Raw genomic sequence first — 14815 nt, 5'->3', positions numbered from 1 at the left:
AGACTGATACCTGTGTCCTGGACCAGCCACCATTCAGCTTTGGCTCAGGTATGTCGGGATAAAATGCCTTTTTCACCCTAGTGAAAAAGAAATATGTCACTTTTAACAGACATGATCAACAAAAGCCTGAACAAATCAAGTATTGGAACACACATAAACAGAGAGACACATGATAAGAGCATAACAATCTCACCATTTCCGTTTCTTGTAGCAAATGAAGGTGACAATCACCAGGAATAAGGCTGTGATTCCCAAAGAAGTCAAGATTTCCAGGATCAGCCAATCAGCTGTCAGGGGAAAAAAAAAACAGTAGAAATATTTGAGATATTAGACTTGAAACAAGATTATTATTTTTCCCTACTTTAGAGTATCAATCACTGCATAAACTTAAATCAAAGTGTGGTTCCCTGCAAGCACTTGTTTATACAAGTACAACTTTTGTAGTCTCAAATACTAGTACATTCATGTACCGTATGGCTCCAGCGTTACAGAGGCAGTAGCTCCTGTGTCCTCGCCTGCTGAGGTGTAAGCCTTGACAGTAAATTTATAGGAGCCCTCGGAGAAACCTTTGACTTTGTAGTTTCTGGTTCCCACGTCTGATAGGTTGGCTGTTCATGGGACAGGGAGAACAAGAGGATGGAGAGAGGCACAGGAAGGAAAGAAAAGAGTAATGAGTGGGAATGCAAGGTAGTTTTTACAGGATACAAAATGTACTTTCTACATTATATATCGATGAATGTTGAAATAACATTAATTGTACACATTTTGAATAGGACTGATTTTCACTCTTCTGTAATAGCTGTAATGTCTACAGAAGTGGCATTTGACATCATGACATTTACCAAGAAGTGTGAGCTGGGAGCCATTACTGATGTAAATGTTGTAGCCCAAAATGAAGCCCCCTCTGTTGACCATGTCGATCTCTGCCCATGTGAGGAGAATATTAGAGTCCTGCTGATGGGCTGACAGGGAGACAGGACTGGAAGGGACTGTGGAAGCCGCAAAGAAAGGGAGCCACAACAGAATCAATGAGAACAAAAAGTCAGCAATTAAAATGCAGCATGTGACTTCTTGGAAACTAATGAAAAACTAAACTAAGCTTAGTTTCCACGTGCACTACTGTCCTTACCCAGCTCCTGCATGTACCCCTGCCAGCGCTGAAGCGGGGGACCGGAGGAGCAGCTGTACAGGGAAAAGTTGTACCTCACACCTGGCTGGAAGTTGGCTGATGGAAAACAAAGAGATTATTATGTGTTATACAGTGTCATTTCAAATGTAGCAGCCCTTTATTGTCAGATACTAGAGATTACATTTATGGTTTAGTCATTGACTGTATATAATGACTGATGATATGAGAGCTCCCCAAGAGTGAAGCCAAAACATCTTGATCACCCCCTAGTGGCAGAATCCAGTACAGGTCATAAATCCCTTCCCTTCCATGTTAGCAAGGGAAGGATATAGACCCAACAAAAAGTACACATTGGATCATTTTTTCCAAATATAGTTTCTGTCATTTTAGGAAGTTTTTATCAATTTGATTGATTTCACAGACTTGTTTAATTTCTTTTATAAGAGGCATCAAGACTGGCATACCTGACTGAGCAGAGACATTATTGTTTCCAGCTGCAACCTTGATCCATTCCACAGGGCAGTCCAACGTACAGGAAGCCTCATACCATTCAACAACATAACCACAGGTGGCGTTGGCATCACTTTTCCAGAACAGAGGGAAACCGCTATTCATATAAACCACTCTGGACACAGCCAGAGGCTCCACTTCTGGAAAGGTGAAAATATTTATGCAGCAAAGCAAAAACCATATGTCTTCATATTTCCTTTCATAACTAATTGGCTGCTACTTTAATCTTTCAAGTTAGTCAAGCATTTCATGACAATGGAAACAAACAGAGAAGACAAACACACTCTCATGTGCACATACCTGTCAAACGTAGAGGTATAAGTACATTTGCAGGTTGAGACACACAACAAGGGTTCTTTGCAATCACAGTTGCTATGACCCTGTCACCGCTGAAGTTAGCGATCTGTGTGAAGTTGAATGGAGCAGAAGAAGTATCCTCTGAAAAGGTCTGCGTGTGCCATATATTTTCTTCAGGGCTCCAGAAAGTAACATTATAACCAGTGAGCGGACCATGGCGCTGTCTTTGAGTAAGAGGCTAGAAGAAATCCAGTGAAAGGAAGAGAAAGGGCAAAAGGGAAATTTTAGAGACAGAAAGACAGAATACTTTACTCACAAAATACAACTTTTTCCACTTAGAGGGTCAAAAACTGAAGCTTAATGGTAGGCCATGAGCCAAAAGCACACACACACCTACTGAACTGTTGGATCTCACATTCTCTTAACTGACCAACTTGGTGCACAAAGTGTCACTTTCGTCTCCATGCTCAAATTATGGTAAAAAAAAAAATAAGGACACTACATATTTAAAGAGCGCTTATACCTCATGAAAAATAAAACAGCATGAACAGCAACTTAACATTTTATATACATGCTTTTTTTGCTAACGACCGACTAAAAGGAGCATTAGAGGGACAACTTTGGCCAGCAGTCCCCTCTTTGGGCAGTCCTGATCTACATCTCAAGCAATTCAATCCAAAGATGGAAAAAAAAGAAGTACCTTCCAAACGACCAACCCAGTGTTGTCTTTGTTCATCCACACCCACACATCAGGTGAATCTGGATCTGAGAGAAGACAAAAATGAAATGAAAATGAGTGTCACTCATCAGATTTCTACTACTGAAAACACAGAGGTGCACATAAGCAAAATGTAATACTTTACAGTGTTTTCCCTATAATCATAGGGGAAACAGCAAATGTATCAACAACAACTATTGTCAACAACTGATAACTGATCAATCAGTGAACTTTTCACTCAGGAAAATATGCCACGCATTAACTAATTTAAGCTTAAAAAAATTAAGAATTTGCTGCTGTTCTTTGTTTTATGTCACTGAGTGTTGGACTAATGGCCAGGCAAAACAAGGTATCTGTAAATTCATATACTAAACCACTAATTGAGTGGGGAAAAAACAAAAAAAAAAAACAACACACAGACATGTTAATCAGCAATGGCAACTGTCATTAGTTGCAGCCTTAATTCACTGATATCTCTGCAAAAAGAGATACCACAAATAACATCCTTACCAGTAATGGTGGTTCTGAACGAAAATGGCCTGCTCCAATCTCCCCACTTCCAGAAATTTTGCTGGGCACCGCAGCAGACTCGAACACTGTGATCCTCATCAGGATACAGGTCTGACAGAAGCACTGACCGCAGTCCCATCCCAGAGAAGGTACGCTGGACACACACATTAGACTTCATTACTATTTGCAACATCGATGTTCACACAAATGGAGAGAGCAAGCAGAAACAGACTTGTATTTGTTGAGAGTAAAGTGGTGGGTCATTAATATAATGAAAATGTGATAAAAGAATAAGGGTCTGACTTATGTCTGACTGTCGTACTGTGTACACACAAACAGAAACACACACACACACACACAACTCACTATTGTTTTGTGTCCATTACAGGTAAGCTCTACTTGGCAGACTAGAGCCAGGGAGGAATATTTGTCATACTGCCACTGCCATTGCACAGTGGCATTCCAGGCATGGACCACTGAGTTCATATTAGCTGGTGCGACTAGATGCACTGTGGGGAGAGAGTGAAACTAAATCAGATCAGTGAACTGATACAACAACAAGTAGGGTACGTTGACCTCTACTTTGAAAAATGCATATAAATATAAATGGTGTTAATCTATCCATTGATTTTGATAAAACGGGGCGGATACACCCACCTCTGTGACTGAGTTTGGCCACGTCAGTGAGGCTGTATTTGCCAAGACCATTCTCAGCCACCAGTGTCCAGTTACCCTCCCACTGGTCTGAAGTGCACAGTTTCCGCTTCTCCTGTAGCCGGTAACCACCACAGGTTCTACAAACAAAACATAACACATGAACAAATATAAAAAGTAAAACACAATCCCTTCAGATGCTCAGCAAAACTCATTCATAATGTACCAACTTTTTTGGCCAGCACTCAGACAGTTCCTGTAAAAGGTCTGGCACACAGCCAATCCACTATCAAGCAGCCAAGTGATTACTTAGACTGAGTGCTTTGTATTTCTTGTCATGGTCTCTCACTTGTTTTTTTTTCTGGACAGAAAACACTTTTAGATAAAGGCACGGGGAACAAATTTATAAACAATGCTGGAATATCATATCAAAAACAACATAACACTATAACACATCCCAGCATGCCAATCAACCGCTGTGCAACTGGCCAAATATAGTCATCATTGCACTATTGCCACCACTGTCCCAGACCATTATGACCTCCTACTAAGACACCAATACAATGCAAGCCAGACACAAATATCATTGTCTGATTAAGTAGGCTTTCTCTTGTTTAATGTGTTCACAGCGGTAATAAAGCCTCATTTCCACCACATGGTACCGTACAGCACGGTACAGTATGGTGCAATACAGCTCAACTCACTCTTTCTTTTTGATTATCCACTGATACTTTTTAAAACAAGAGTTGAGCCAAGCCAAGCAGTACCATGCAGCGAAAACTAGGGTTTACTAGGGTTTTAAGCGCTAACATCTAACCCGTGTGGTGGACATTCATGTTGGTTTGATTACGCAGTGATACAGGCGGCGACCAAGCTGTTAAATGAACTCCGATGTAGACTGCATAAACATATCAAAACCACCTAAAAAGATGGTTCCAACTAAAACTCACGCCATTGATCCGACTTTCGCATGAATTCTAAAATCTACACTACTGTTAAATCTCTAGCTGGCTGCGAATTGAGAAACTGATCTCCAAAACTAGCAGGTTGTGGTACCTATTGTTCACAGAGTAGCGTGTCTCTCGTTTGCCATGCAAATGTGTGTCTCGTCCTTCGTTCCATATGCACACAGCTGAGGTCAAGTCACGAGTCTCACACACAAAATCACTGGGCAGCGGTGGATCTGTGGAAGGAAACAACAAGGAGACTCTTACTTACTTGCTTAAAAATATACATACAGAAATAAAGATTGCATAGATACACATAATGGTCGAGAATTATTTAAATGACTATTATCTGCAGACTCTTATTCAGAAGGGTAAGTTGCATCTTATACTGACTCCTTGGATGAGATCTATCATTTCTGATTTCTAACACCCTCCCTCTGCCACTCCAATCACATTCTCTCATCTTAAATGTAATGACCATTCACACTTCAGTTCTTTTCCATCCAGTTATTTGTCTTACATCCAACAAACACAACAGCTCCGGTCAGTACATTCACTGAGCTGTAGCAGAGGATATTGGTTCCTGTCCTGTCAGATGGTCCCTGATTAACCACTGTAGCGGCGTAGCTTCGTCTACTCAGTCGCGTCACGTCCATGACTGTGTTGCCAGAGCGCATGTTACCAAAGCTCTGCCCTTCTTTCACAATGCAACAGAAGGTGGTGTTGCCCCCTACAGGTACAACTTTGTCCTGCGGGTACATCTGGAAATTCTCATTGCTGGGCAGATCGCTTCCTGCAAAGGAGTAAGGGAGAAAGAAGAGTGCTTGATAAGCTCAAAATAAAAGGGGACAAGTAGATATAAAAACCGATCTGTATCTTGGTAAGAAATTAATTTTTTGGGTTTAAATGTCAGAAAGAAAAAGAATTTGAAATATCCAACACCCCCGCCAAATAAAGAAGGCATTATGTTAATCCCAACCTGACACGCCACTCCTGACACTGACCTTCAAGTATCTCAGTGTTCCATTCACTCGTTGTCTGACCATCTCTTGAGCGGATTTTGACCGACAGCGAGGTACACTCCAGAGGTTCAACTGAGGTCCAGTTATACTGGTGCTGACCACTCAGCTGATTCTCTGACACAGAAACGGTCTCCTACACATGATGCACAGAAGACACAGTGAGGGAATCAACCAGAACATGAAGCTGTTAGATGATTGTTGGTGATGACAGTCATAGCGCAAGTAGGAAAAGACATTAAGGCTGAGTTGTTGTATCATCTGAATAATCCAAGACAAAGGAAAAATGCTCTTACATAGAAGATACTTTCATTTAGTTCAGTTCTTAGAATCATGAGGTCAAAGGTTGTGGCTGAACCTCCCAGCCATGATATGGATAGTTGCTGAGTAGACATGTCAGCTGACAGGCTCAGCTGCTGGGGCAAAGGAAGGGCTGCCAAAAAATAAAAAACAAAAAAAAGATCAGGAATAAGGGACTTAAATGGCAAAGTATACAGATGCAAAACACATTTAAAAAGGCCCAACAGAACCAATTTTCCATATGGACCAGCATTACTATTCATCCATATCAACATCACATGCATTGAGTGGTGAAGATTAGTGATTTAAGACAATGCCAAGGGTATGTCTGAGAATTTTCCCATAATGTAGTTTGATTCTTACCATTGACATGAATAGCTGAGAGGCCCAGGAGAACACAGATGAGCCAGATGGGCCTACAGTTAGGCTTTGAGCTTGCACTGACATTTAAGCAAAGCATAGTGATCAGCTGGGTGAGTTCCTGTAAACAGATCCTAAGGTGGTTGTTCTCTCCACTACTGCGACGCCATACTGGACATCCTGAGAGCCACGGCACAGACAGAGGACGTCCTGTGGGAATTTACAGCAGAAGAGAGAAAATAGGAAATGTATTACAAATACAACAGCTAAAACAAAAAAAGAAGAGTAAATTCTACCAAATTCATGATGAGATAGTAAAGACTGGTCAGCCAACTCGGAAACCTATTCTAAAAAAATAAAACCCCCTGAATGTCAACATGGAGTACTGGTTTACACTGTTAAGGTGGTGTTGGGCTGAGGGCAGCTCTTGTGAAACTGTGAAGACAGAGCTATGCAAACACACTGTCCTTATTCATGGAATACTCAAATTAATGACATGAACAGTAATTTCATAAAATGTTTCCAAAGATCTGATTGGTTTGTTTTCATCGCTGATTCTGGTTCTGGGGAGGAGCTGTCATTTTTTTCACTGCTTTAAATTTTTTGCTATAATTCCTCACCAACTCTGTTTGCTGCCTGCCAAAGCCAGATGTAGCACCGCCAGTGAAAGCCAAATTTGACATCTTCATAAACAAACACATTTCTCATGCAGCTGCTTTCAGGATAAATGTGGAAGCGCACGAGTCAGACAACACCGTTTGTATAAAGCTCGGCCTTGTAGCTTACCCAGGTCACTTGCAGTCTTCACAAATTGCTTTTTAAGGTTGAAGGTTTGGTTTTGTTACTTATGTATCAACAATGCAACTACTGTATCTACTGCTGTTGCAAAGAGCCAATCATTCAGACGCATGTATTAGACAAAGAAAGTGAACAGCTGTGGCTCCTGCAGGATGAACGCATACGTTTTGCTTTATGTAACGCACTTGGAACCACCTCTTGCCCAACATGTTCTAACACATTTAACTACTACTTTCAGTATCAATACAGTTTCAGTATTAAACCAATCTTATACATACAACCCAATGTTTAAAAGTACAGAGTGCCACAAAAACTTTAATGCAAGAGAAAAGTTACTGCAGCAAACAGTTGTGCAAACTCTCCTTGTCTTATGATAGCTCACCAGCTACATTCCCTATCACCTTGTATTTGTGCTACTTGTAGTAGCACACACATACACCTTTTAAAAAGAGAACCAGGAAGCAATGAAAATACAGCTGTTTTTCCAGGCAAATATTTATCCACCTGGATAACGGCCATCTGTTTTGTGCTGACTGGAAGGTTACAGTGTATTCACTTCTACCGTCAACATACCCTAAGCCAACTGCATACTTGTTTCAACATATTTAGTGCTCCAAAAGATTCTGCATAACTGTTCACTCAAGCTTTTGCAGCAGTTACAGTCAACGGGATAAGTTTTTAAGTTAACAAAACTAAGAAAAGAGCTGAAACAACCTTTAATTGTTTAAGTGTCAACAACGTGATATTTAATGAATCATTCAAGTCTTTTTATTTTCCTTGCAAATTGCCAAACATTAATTGGTTCATTGGTGGGGCTGGGGTGCTGCTTCCTTACATGAATCGAGGGTCTAAGGACAGAGGATCTCGTACTCCGTGTAGATTTAAAAGCCTTCTGAGGCATTGCAATTAGTGATTTTGGACTAGATAAATAAAACTGGCTTGATGCGACTATATATGTGATAATCAACTGAATATCTTTGGGTTATGGACTGTTGGTTTGACAAAAAAAAGGAATTTAAAACATTACCTTGCTTTAGGAAATAGGGACAGGGAGAAAAGATTCAATCATTAATTAAATCATTAATCACTTGCTGCAGCCCTAATAAAGAATGTGGTTTAACACTTGCAATGCAAGGGGATTGTTTTAATAAAAGTGCATCAGTAATTATACAACACTAATGCAATAACGGAGATACAAAGGGACCAGACCAAGATACAAAATATAGTAGTATCTGACAGGCATACTGAAAAAAAATAGGTTAACTGTAAAAACACTTTTGTGGGGAATGCAATGTCAAAGCTCAGTACATTAAATGATTGTTGCCCTCTCAACGAACAAAAAGGCAAAAGCAACATGCCAGATAAAAGCACAATAGGAGATGTTGCAATGATGTTATGAGCCCCCATTATGTTTACATTTGCATCTGCATTTCTAGCTTATTTGTACGTTTAACTGTCACACAAAGGCCAAAGTGCAGTTTGTCTGGTTTCCCTTGAGTCAAGTTGGGACAGGTCCCAAATAACGTGTTAGCTTGAGAAAACAATGCTCTCAATGTGACGACTGCAAATCTCATGGAACAAATGAGACGACTTGTTTTTCCGATGTGGTTTCATAACTTATCAGTATCCCCTAACACTTGAATTGGAAAAAACAAAAACGGAGATCATAGATAGAAGGCTAGGAATCCTTGCTTCTCTTTTTCACTAACACGGTGGGTGATTTATCGCTGTTTTCCTACCACACTTCAGTGAGTAAAACAAGCAGCTACAGGTACCAATGACGGATCTATAACAGGCACATGAGGTTACACAAACAAACACACAGTGACACACTGCTTCCATGGAAGGCAAAGCCTACGTACCTTATGGGAAAACAGGATGGGGGTACTTTGTTTCAGCCTCCTTATCTAACTGCCTATTCAGTGTAACTCAGTACGTTCATTTCAATTCAAGAACGGAATGCAAATAAAGGGATAAACTGGAATGATAAAAACAAGATGAGTACAAAAAATAAAAATCTGTGTAGGTCAGCTGAAAGAATAGCTTTTAGGCCCTTTGAAAGCACAGGGACATAAGTATTATGAACAAGTAAAGTAAAGATCGTGAACTTAAGTTAAAAAACTTAAGTTAAAAAAAGTTGTGTCTTAAAATATATTTAAGGAACATCTCGATAATCCTTTATGAGGTTCACTATAACATTTTCCTGCCTTTAAATAATTTTGCAGATTTCTGTGCATTCAGTGCTGGCTCCTAACATGTTCCCATAATTGGTTTGAAAAGAGCTCCAATTCAGACATGAAGTCCATATGGATGAACCTTAAAGTCATCCTGTTGTTTTGCATGCACAATACTTGATTTTACTGCACATTTTTATGGTAGCGCAACAGGCCTGCTGCTGCTCAGATAATACAATGGAAATACTGCAGAGTCTACAGACAACAGCTATTTCTGTAGTCAAAGCCACTCTAATTATGACTGCTTAGTTTAACTTGGTTAACAAGATGTGAACATTTGTGATTTTGTTATCCCAGATTGGTGTTGCTTCCCACAGTTGGCTAGGATTTTTTTTAAAAGTTTCTTGTGCACTTCTGGCTTATAAAAATATCACCTCCAGATGAAATTCAGAGGCATGGCTCAACATAAATACAGCTGTGTGGAGTCAAGGTTTCACATGCCTGTGTGCTTGCACCAAAAGGGTTCTTGAGCCATGTTGCAGGCCTAGTGGGTCCCCACATGAAAAGAGCAGTAACATTTTAGCAGTCTTGGAACCCATGGATTATTATTTTTTCAGCTTTAGCACCAAGATGAAACATTGTACAGCCTCCAATGTATCCTGCAACCATCCAAACCCTGAAAAAAAAAAAATCTGTGCACTGATGGGAAGTGGTAAAAACAGCCATAGATTCCGGGAAATCCAACCAAGAAACTGATAGCCACAAATGCACACCACTGCACCAATCAATACTTTTCTACTTTTCTGGTCCTTGTCCTTGCAGCAGTAACGAATATGACCACAAACTACAAAAACCACAGGGATGATGTTGTTACTTTAAAATTTAAGCCTAAACCTCATCTGTATGCCTGCAGTTGGCCGATTTTAGGAACAAAAAAGAAAAGAAGAAACTCAACTAAAAAAAACAATGTTGTGATTTGGAGCTCACCTCTGCACACTGGACTTTGCCTCTGTTCTGTCTGATTATTCAACTGTGTAAGGCAGCCTATTGGAGTGTGTACACACACAAAATACACTGTGCAGGACTGAATTTATTCAGGGTCATTCCATGCCAACACACCCCGTATTCAGAACTTTTCCCAGTTCGTGTCATGGGTTTTCTCAAAAAAAAAAACTTCAAATTCATCGGACCTTGTGAAACCCTATACCAGACACATGGAAAAGGATGACTTCATTGAGCAACAAACCAAGGCATTGCAAGCCGTGACCTGAAAATTTCCTGAACCCAATAAAAAAAAAAAAATAGTAGGCTCTATAAATATCACACAAAGATCAAAAACATTATAGTCACATAGGACAAATATCTGTCTATGATATAAAACCACTGAATGTAAAAAGTACAAAAAATAGCTATTTTCTAAAAGATTATTAAATGATTAATGGGGAATTTATCATTTTTATATTTATATGTTCAATTAATATTAACCCTTTCCCATAAAAAACTTTCAAGGAAATTACAATAATTCTTCTTGGGAAAACATGGATTCATAATATCACTGAAGCTATATTTAGTAAGTCCTGTTGTAATCAAATGTTTTATGCAGGACCAAACACCTTCTAGATGTGATAGTGTTACATCAATACCACACAGAATCAAAATTTTGTTGCAAGAAAGTGAAAACTAATGGTGGATTAAGGATTCTTCCTGTAAAAAAAACAATTTCCTTTTATTAATTTGATTACTGTATAACACTGTGTAACAATTATCAATTATTTATATGCATACATGTTGCAAATTATCTTTAGATTTTTTGGGATGTTTCAAAGATCCAAAGATCAAGGTTCTCGGTGAGCTGGTGTGGAGCGACCCCTCCTGTGGTCCTTTGACTGACTGGAGGTAAGAAAACATGCAGTTACTGGTATATGCAAAATTGTTTTATTTCTGTGTTGGCTGGAGCACTTTACTTCAAATATGAACTATTTTGTGCTTAATCTATCTACTATTTAAACACATAAGACATCCTAAAATATAAAGTGAAATGCTTCCGCAAAACCAGGACAAAAATAAAAATGAATTGAAGCCAAAGCCAAAATTACTCCAACCTACCACTGCATGAAGAGAAAAAAAACTTCACTATATATATATAGACATCAGATTGCAGTGAAACTTTAAATATCCCAGGTGTAGTGTTTTTCAGAAAATACATTTTTTTTTATCTTTATCCACTTGTACAATATACACAGCTGCCAACCTTAAAGCATCTTACTATCACAACCAAATTAAAGAAACAAAGAGAACTTCTGACAGTATATTTCCTTTACTGAAAGTGTGTGGGATGAAAACCGAAGCAAAGTTGTGGCAAAAATTGTGTGTGCGTCCTTGGCCTGCACACAGCAACACTGTCATTACGCTGTCATACAATGACCACCAAGACCAAAAAAATAAGGACACAATGTCTCTAGTATACTATGTAAGTGTGGTGACTTTTTACAATATGAGCTAAAGTTGTTGCTAATTACGTTTGACCTTTAAATGGGACGAGAGGGGGACAGTGTGCTAGCGGGAGGCTAAGCATAAAAAAACAACGAGGGAGTTAAAAGATGAGTCTGTCTGTGTAAAATGTTGAAGCTCTGACCTCACTGGAGAGGGTACATTCAGTCCTGTGTGTGTAGCTTTTGGACTCCAACCAAACATCACTTCCTTCCTTCCTTCCTTTTCGCTTTTATCCTTTATGAATGTAAATCTAGGAGGCAACAAGTAGGCAAAAAAAAAGAAATAAAAAAAACAAAAAAAACACCCGTACAAAAAAAAAAGTACAGTTTGTTTGTAGATGGATTCCCCTAAATAAATGGCAACAGAAAATCAAAGCATGCCAGTCCAACCCCACCCACCAAGAGATAAACGAGTCTAGTTTTTCTTAACACAAACACAAGTGACTGGTAATAAAAAAAACAGACAAACAGAGACTACTTTCCTGCCAGGTACGCGCAGGCGTGTTAAATTCAACCAGTTTGTTAAGCTGACTAATGATCGGTGTTTCTTGTACCCAGTCATACCAAGATGACAGCATTTGGCATGAAAACTAACCACCTGTTTTTACAATCCACCCTCCCATAGCACAGCAACCTCACTCCATAAGAATATTAAGAACAGAATACAGAAAATGTTCGTTTTTTACAACTAAAAAGCACCAAGGCTAATATTGATCTGTTAAGACGTCTATGCCAATGCAAACATTAAATATTGATGCTGTATTAACGGCTATCGTTTGTCTCTTCTGTGCAGGTGCAGCTCTCTTTTTGATGCTTTTTGAATTTCTACATTTCCAAAAAAGTTAGACTTCTGAAAAGAATTAAAATGGCATATTGATTATATGCCATTAAAGCTGTGGAAGTAACCTTGAACTGATTATTGTGTGATATCATTGGCGTCAAATCAGTTTTCTGTCAGAACATTTTATATGCTTGCAAATGGGAAAACAACTCTAGTCCCCTTTCCATAATGGAAAATCCAAATATTACTAAAATATCATTAAAGATTAGCGGAGACGAGTCTCTTCAGTCTGATAGCAAAACAACCACGATGACGCAATACAAATGATCATACTGGACATCACACCTTTGGGGTCCCCACCACACAAATGTGAGAAGAATCACATTGAGATCCACAAGAATCTCAACCTTAGACCAACCTCTTAGGTGATCATATTTAATAGCCGTTTTTTTATTCTTATTGTGCTTCGGGAAAGGTGGCTAAACAGTAGATGTCCCAAACTGCACCATCCCAGGACGGTTTGCATCATTAGCATTAGCAACGGGGCAGTATGATGGGTATATTATTACAAGTCTTACCATAAACAGACGGTGGTTACACTTTGTAAAGGTAGCAATTATTTTTAACAAACAAATTTATCGAGTGAAAGCGTGTACAAAGTGGAAATGCTGAGTTAAATGACATTTTAATTACACTTAGCTGCCAGTACCCCACCACACACACACGCACACAGGCCACGGGTGTTTGGAAAAACGCTGCTCGCTACACATACCACATACGAAATAACGGTAAACCTTATTATGAGCTCACAAATTACAGCAATATTACCTCCGATGTAGCAAAAAAGCCTCTTCAGTGTTGTTTCGGTTATATGTGTCCAATAATCCAGTTTCTTTCGATTTCTGGCCCGTGCTAAATAGTCACGGTATTCCCAACGAATCCAGAGTGGGATATGATTACTGGAATAGAGCGAGCAGGCGATTGATTGACGCTTGCATTGGCCAATGGTCTTCGAAGAAACCCCTTTCGTCACGCGAGGAGGGTGGTGTCGTGCTGCGTTAATGTAACATTGGAATTACGAGATGTACGGGTCACTTACTATGGTCACGAGCCACGGCCACCCTTTCAGATATCTGTTAGGACTCTGTTAAAGTCGATTTGACCGATTTTAAGCACTCCAATACCAGAGTCAACAAAGCAAGAATTCTATGGAAGTAGATGGATGATGTTAATTTCAAATATAACAATCCCCTATTGTTAACATGGGATGCAAACTACAAAACTGCAAAACTACCGTGCCATGGCACAGTGTAGTAACTGGACTTTAGTTTGGGACGCAAATGCAACCTAAGCTTTGGGCGTTGACAGCGTAAAGAAATATTTGAAAAACAAAGTTGTGCTGCCAAAGAACACAACCCTATATTTTATGATAATATTTAGAATTAAATAGCACATGTATCCATACTAACTGGTTGTGATGCTTTACTCTTCTGTTGCTCTGTTACACAACGGAGTTGAAATAGTCCCAAAAAAATAGGGAATTATTAAGTAGTATAACAACAATAATATTATTAATTATTATCTTTATTATTAACAATAATAACAATTTATTATTAACAATAATAAAGATAATAATTATTTTCTTTTTCAGTGATGGTTCAAACCATTATCACAATATTAATGTATGTTTTCGGTATGATAAGTCACATATAATGAATCAAACTGATGTTCTACTTTTATCAATTGCATGAAACCAGACTAATCTTTGCTGCTGTTACATAATGACAATTTCTTCAGATTTATTCATTTTGACAACAGAACAGACAAGACAAGACAGACAAGAAAAGTCAAGTTGAGATAAAATGAATAATAAATTAAAGCAATAAAATTCAGAAGCAGGTACAGTCAGAAGCACATGTAGAAGTCATATAGAAATTGTGAACTGTGAAAATATGCAATGGTGGAAGAAGTGCCAGTAGTATCAGTACCACACTGTGAAAATACTCCACAACAAGTAAAAGTCCTGCATTCAAAACCTTTCTTAAGTAAAATATGTAAGCATTATCAGCTAAATGTACATCATAAGTAAATAAAATATGTAATAAAATAGATTCTGTCACTGTTCC

General features: G+C 38.9%; 1 protein-coding gene across 3 annotated transcripts in view; it reads right to left on the bottom strand.

Moving 5' to 3' along the window:
• lifra (LIF receptor subunit alpha a) overlaps positions 1-13672 on the bottom strand; it is a 34222-nt gene extending 20550 nt beyond the window's left edge. For 2 of the 3 annotated variants that reach the window (XM_046387858.1, XM_046387857.1), the window contains exons 1-17: positions 13518-13672; positions 6448-6654; positions 6081-6217; positions 5770-5920; positions 5286-5558; positions 4875-5001; positions 3822-3958; positions 3531-3673; positions 3165-3318; positions 2637-2701; positions 1940-2174; positions 1594-1779; positions 1130-1225; positions 843-989; positions 471-608; positions 194-287; positions 11-77 (exon numbers count right to left, since the gene is read on the bottom strand). In XM_046387858.1, the coding sequence (XP_046243814.1) occupies positions 11-77; positions 194-287; positions 471-608; positions 843-989; positions 1130-1225; positions 1594-1779; positions 1940-2174; positions 2637-2701; positions 3165-3318; positions 3531-3673; positions 3822-3958; positions 4875-5001; positions 5286-5558; positions 5770-5920; positions 6081-6217; positions 6448-6544 (2247 nt within the window). In that variant the 5' untranslated portion in view covers positions 6545-6654; positions 13518-13672. Of the gene's footprint in view, positions 1-10; positions 78-193; positions 288-470; positions 609-842; positions 990-1129; positions 1226-1593; positions 1780-1939; positions 2175-2636; positions 2702-3164; positions 3319-3530; positions 3674-3821; positions 3959-4874; positions 5002-5285; positions 5559-5769; positions 5921-6080; positions 6218-6447; positions 6655-12051; positions 12160-13517 lie in introns of all 3 variants that reach the window. The other variant, XM_046387859.1, reaches the window with a different exon arrangement.
• Positions 13673-14815: the final 1143 nt, after the last annotated feature.

Source organism: Scatophagus argus, chromosome 4, assembly GCF_020382885.2.
Source record: "Scatophagus argus isolate fScaArg1 chromosome 4, fScaArg1.pri, whole genome shotgun sequence".
Taxonomy (NCBI): Eukaryota; Metazoa; Chordata; class Actinopteri; family Scatophagidae; genus Scatophagus; species Scatophagus argus.
This window is presented reverse-complemented; position numbering and strand designations above follow the sequence as displayed.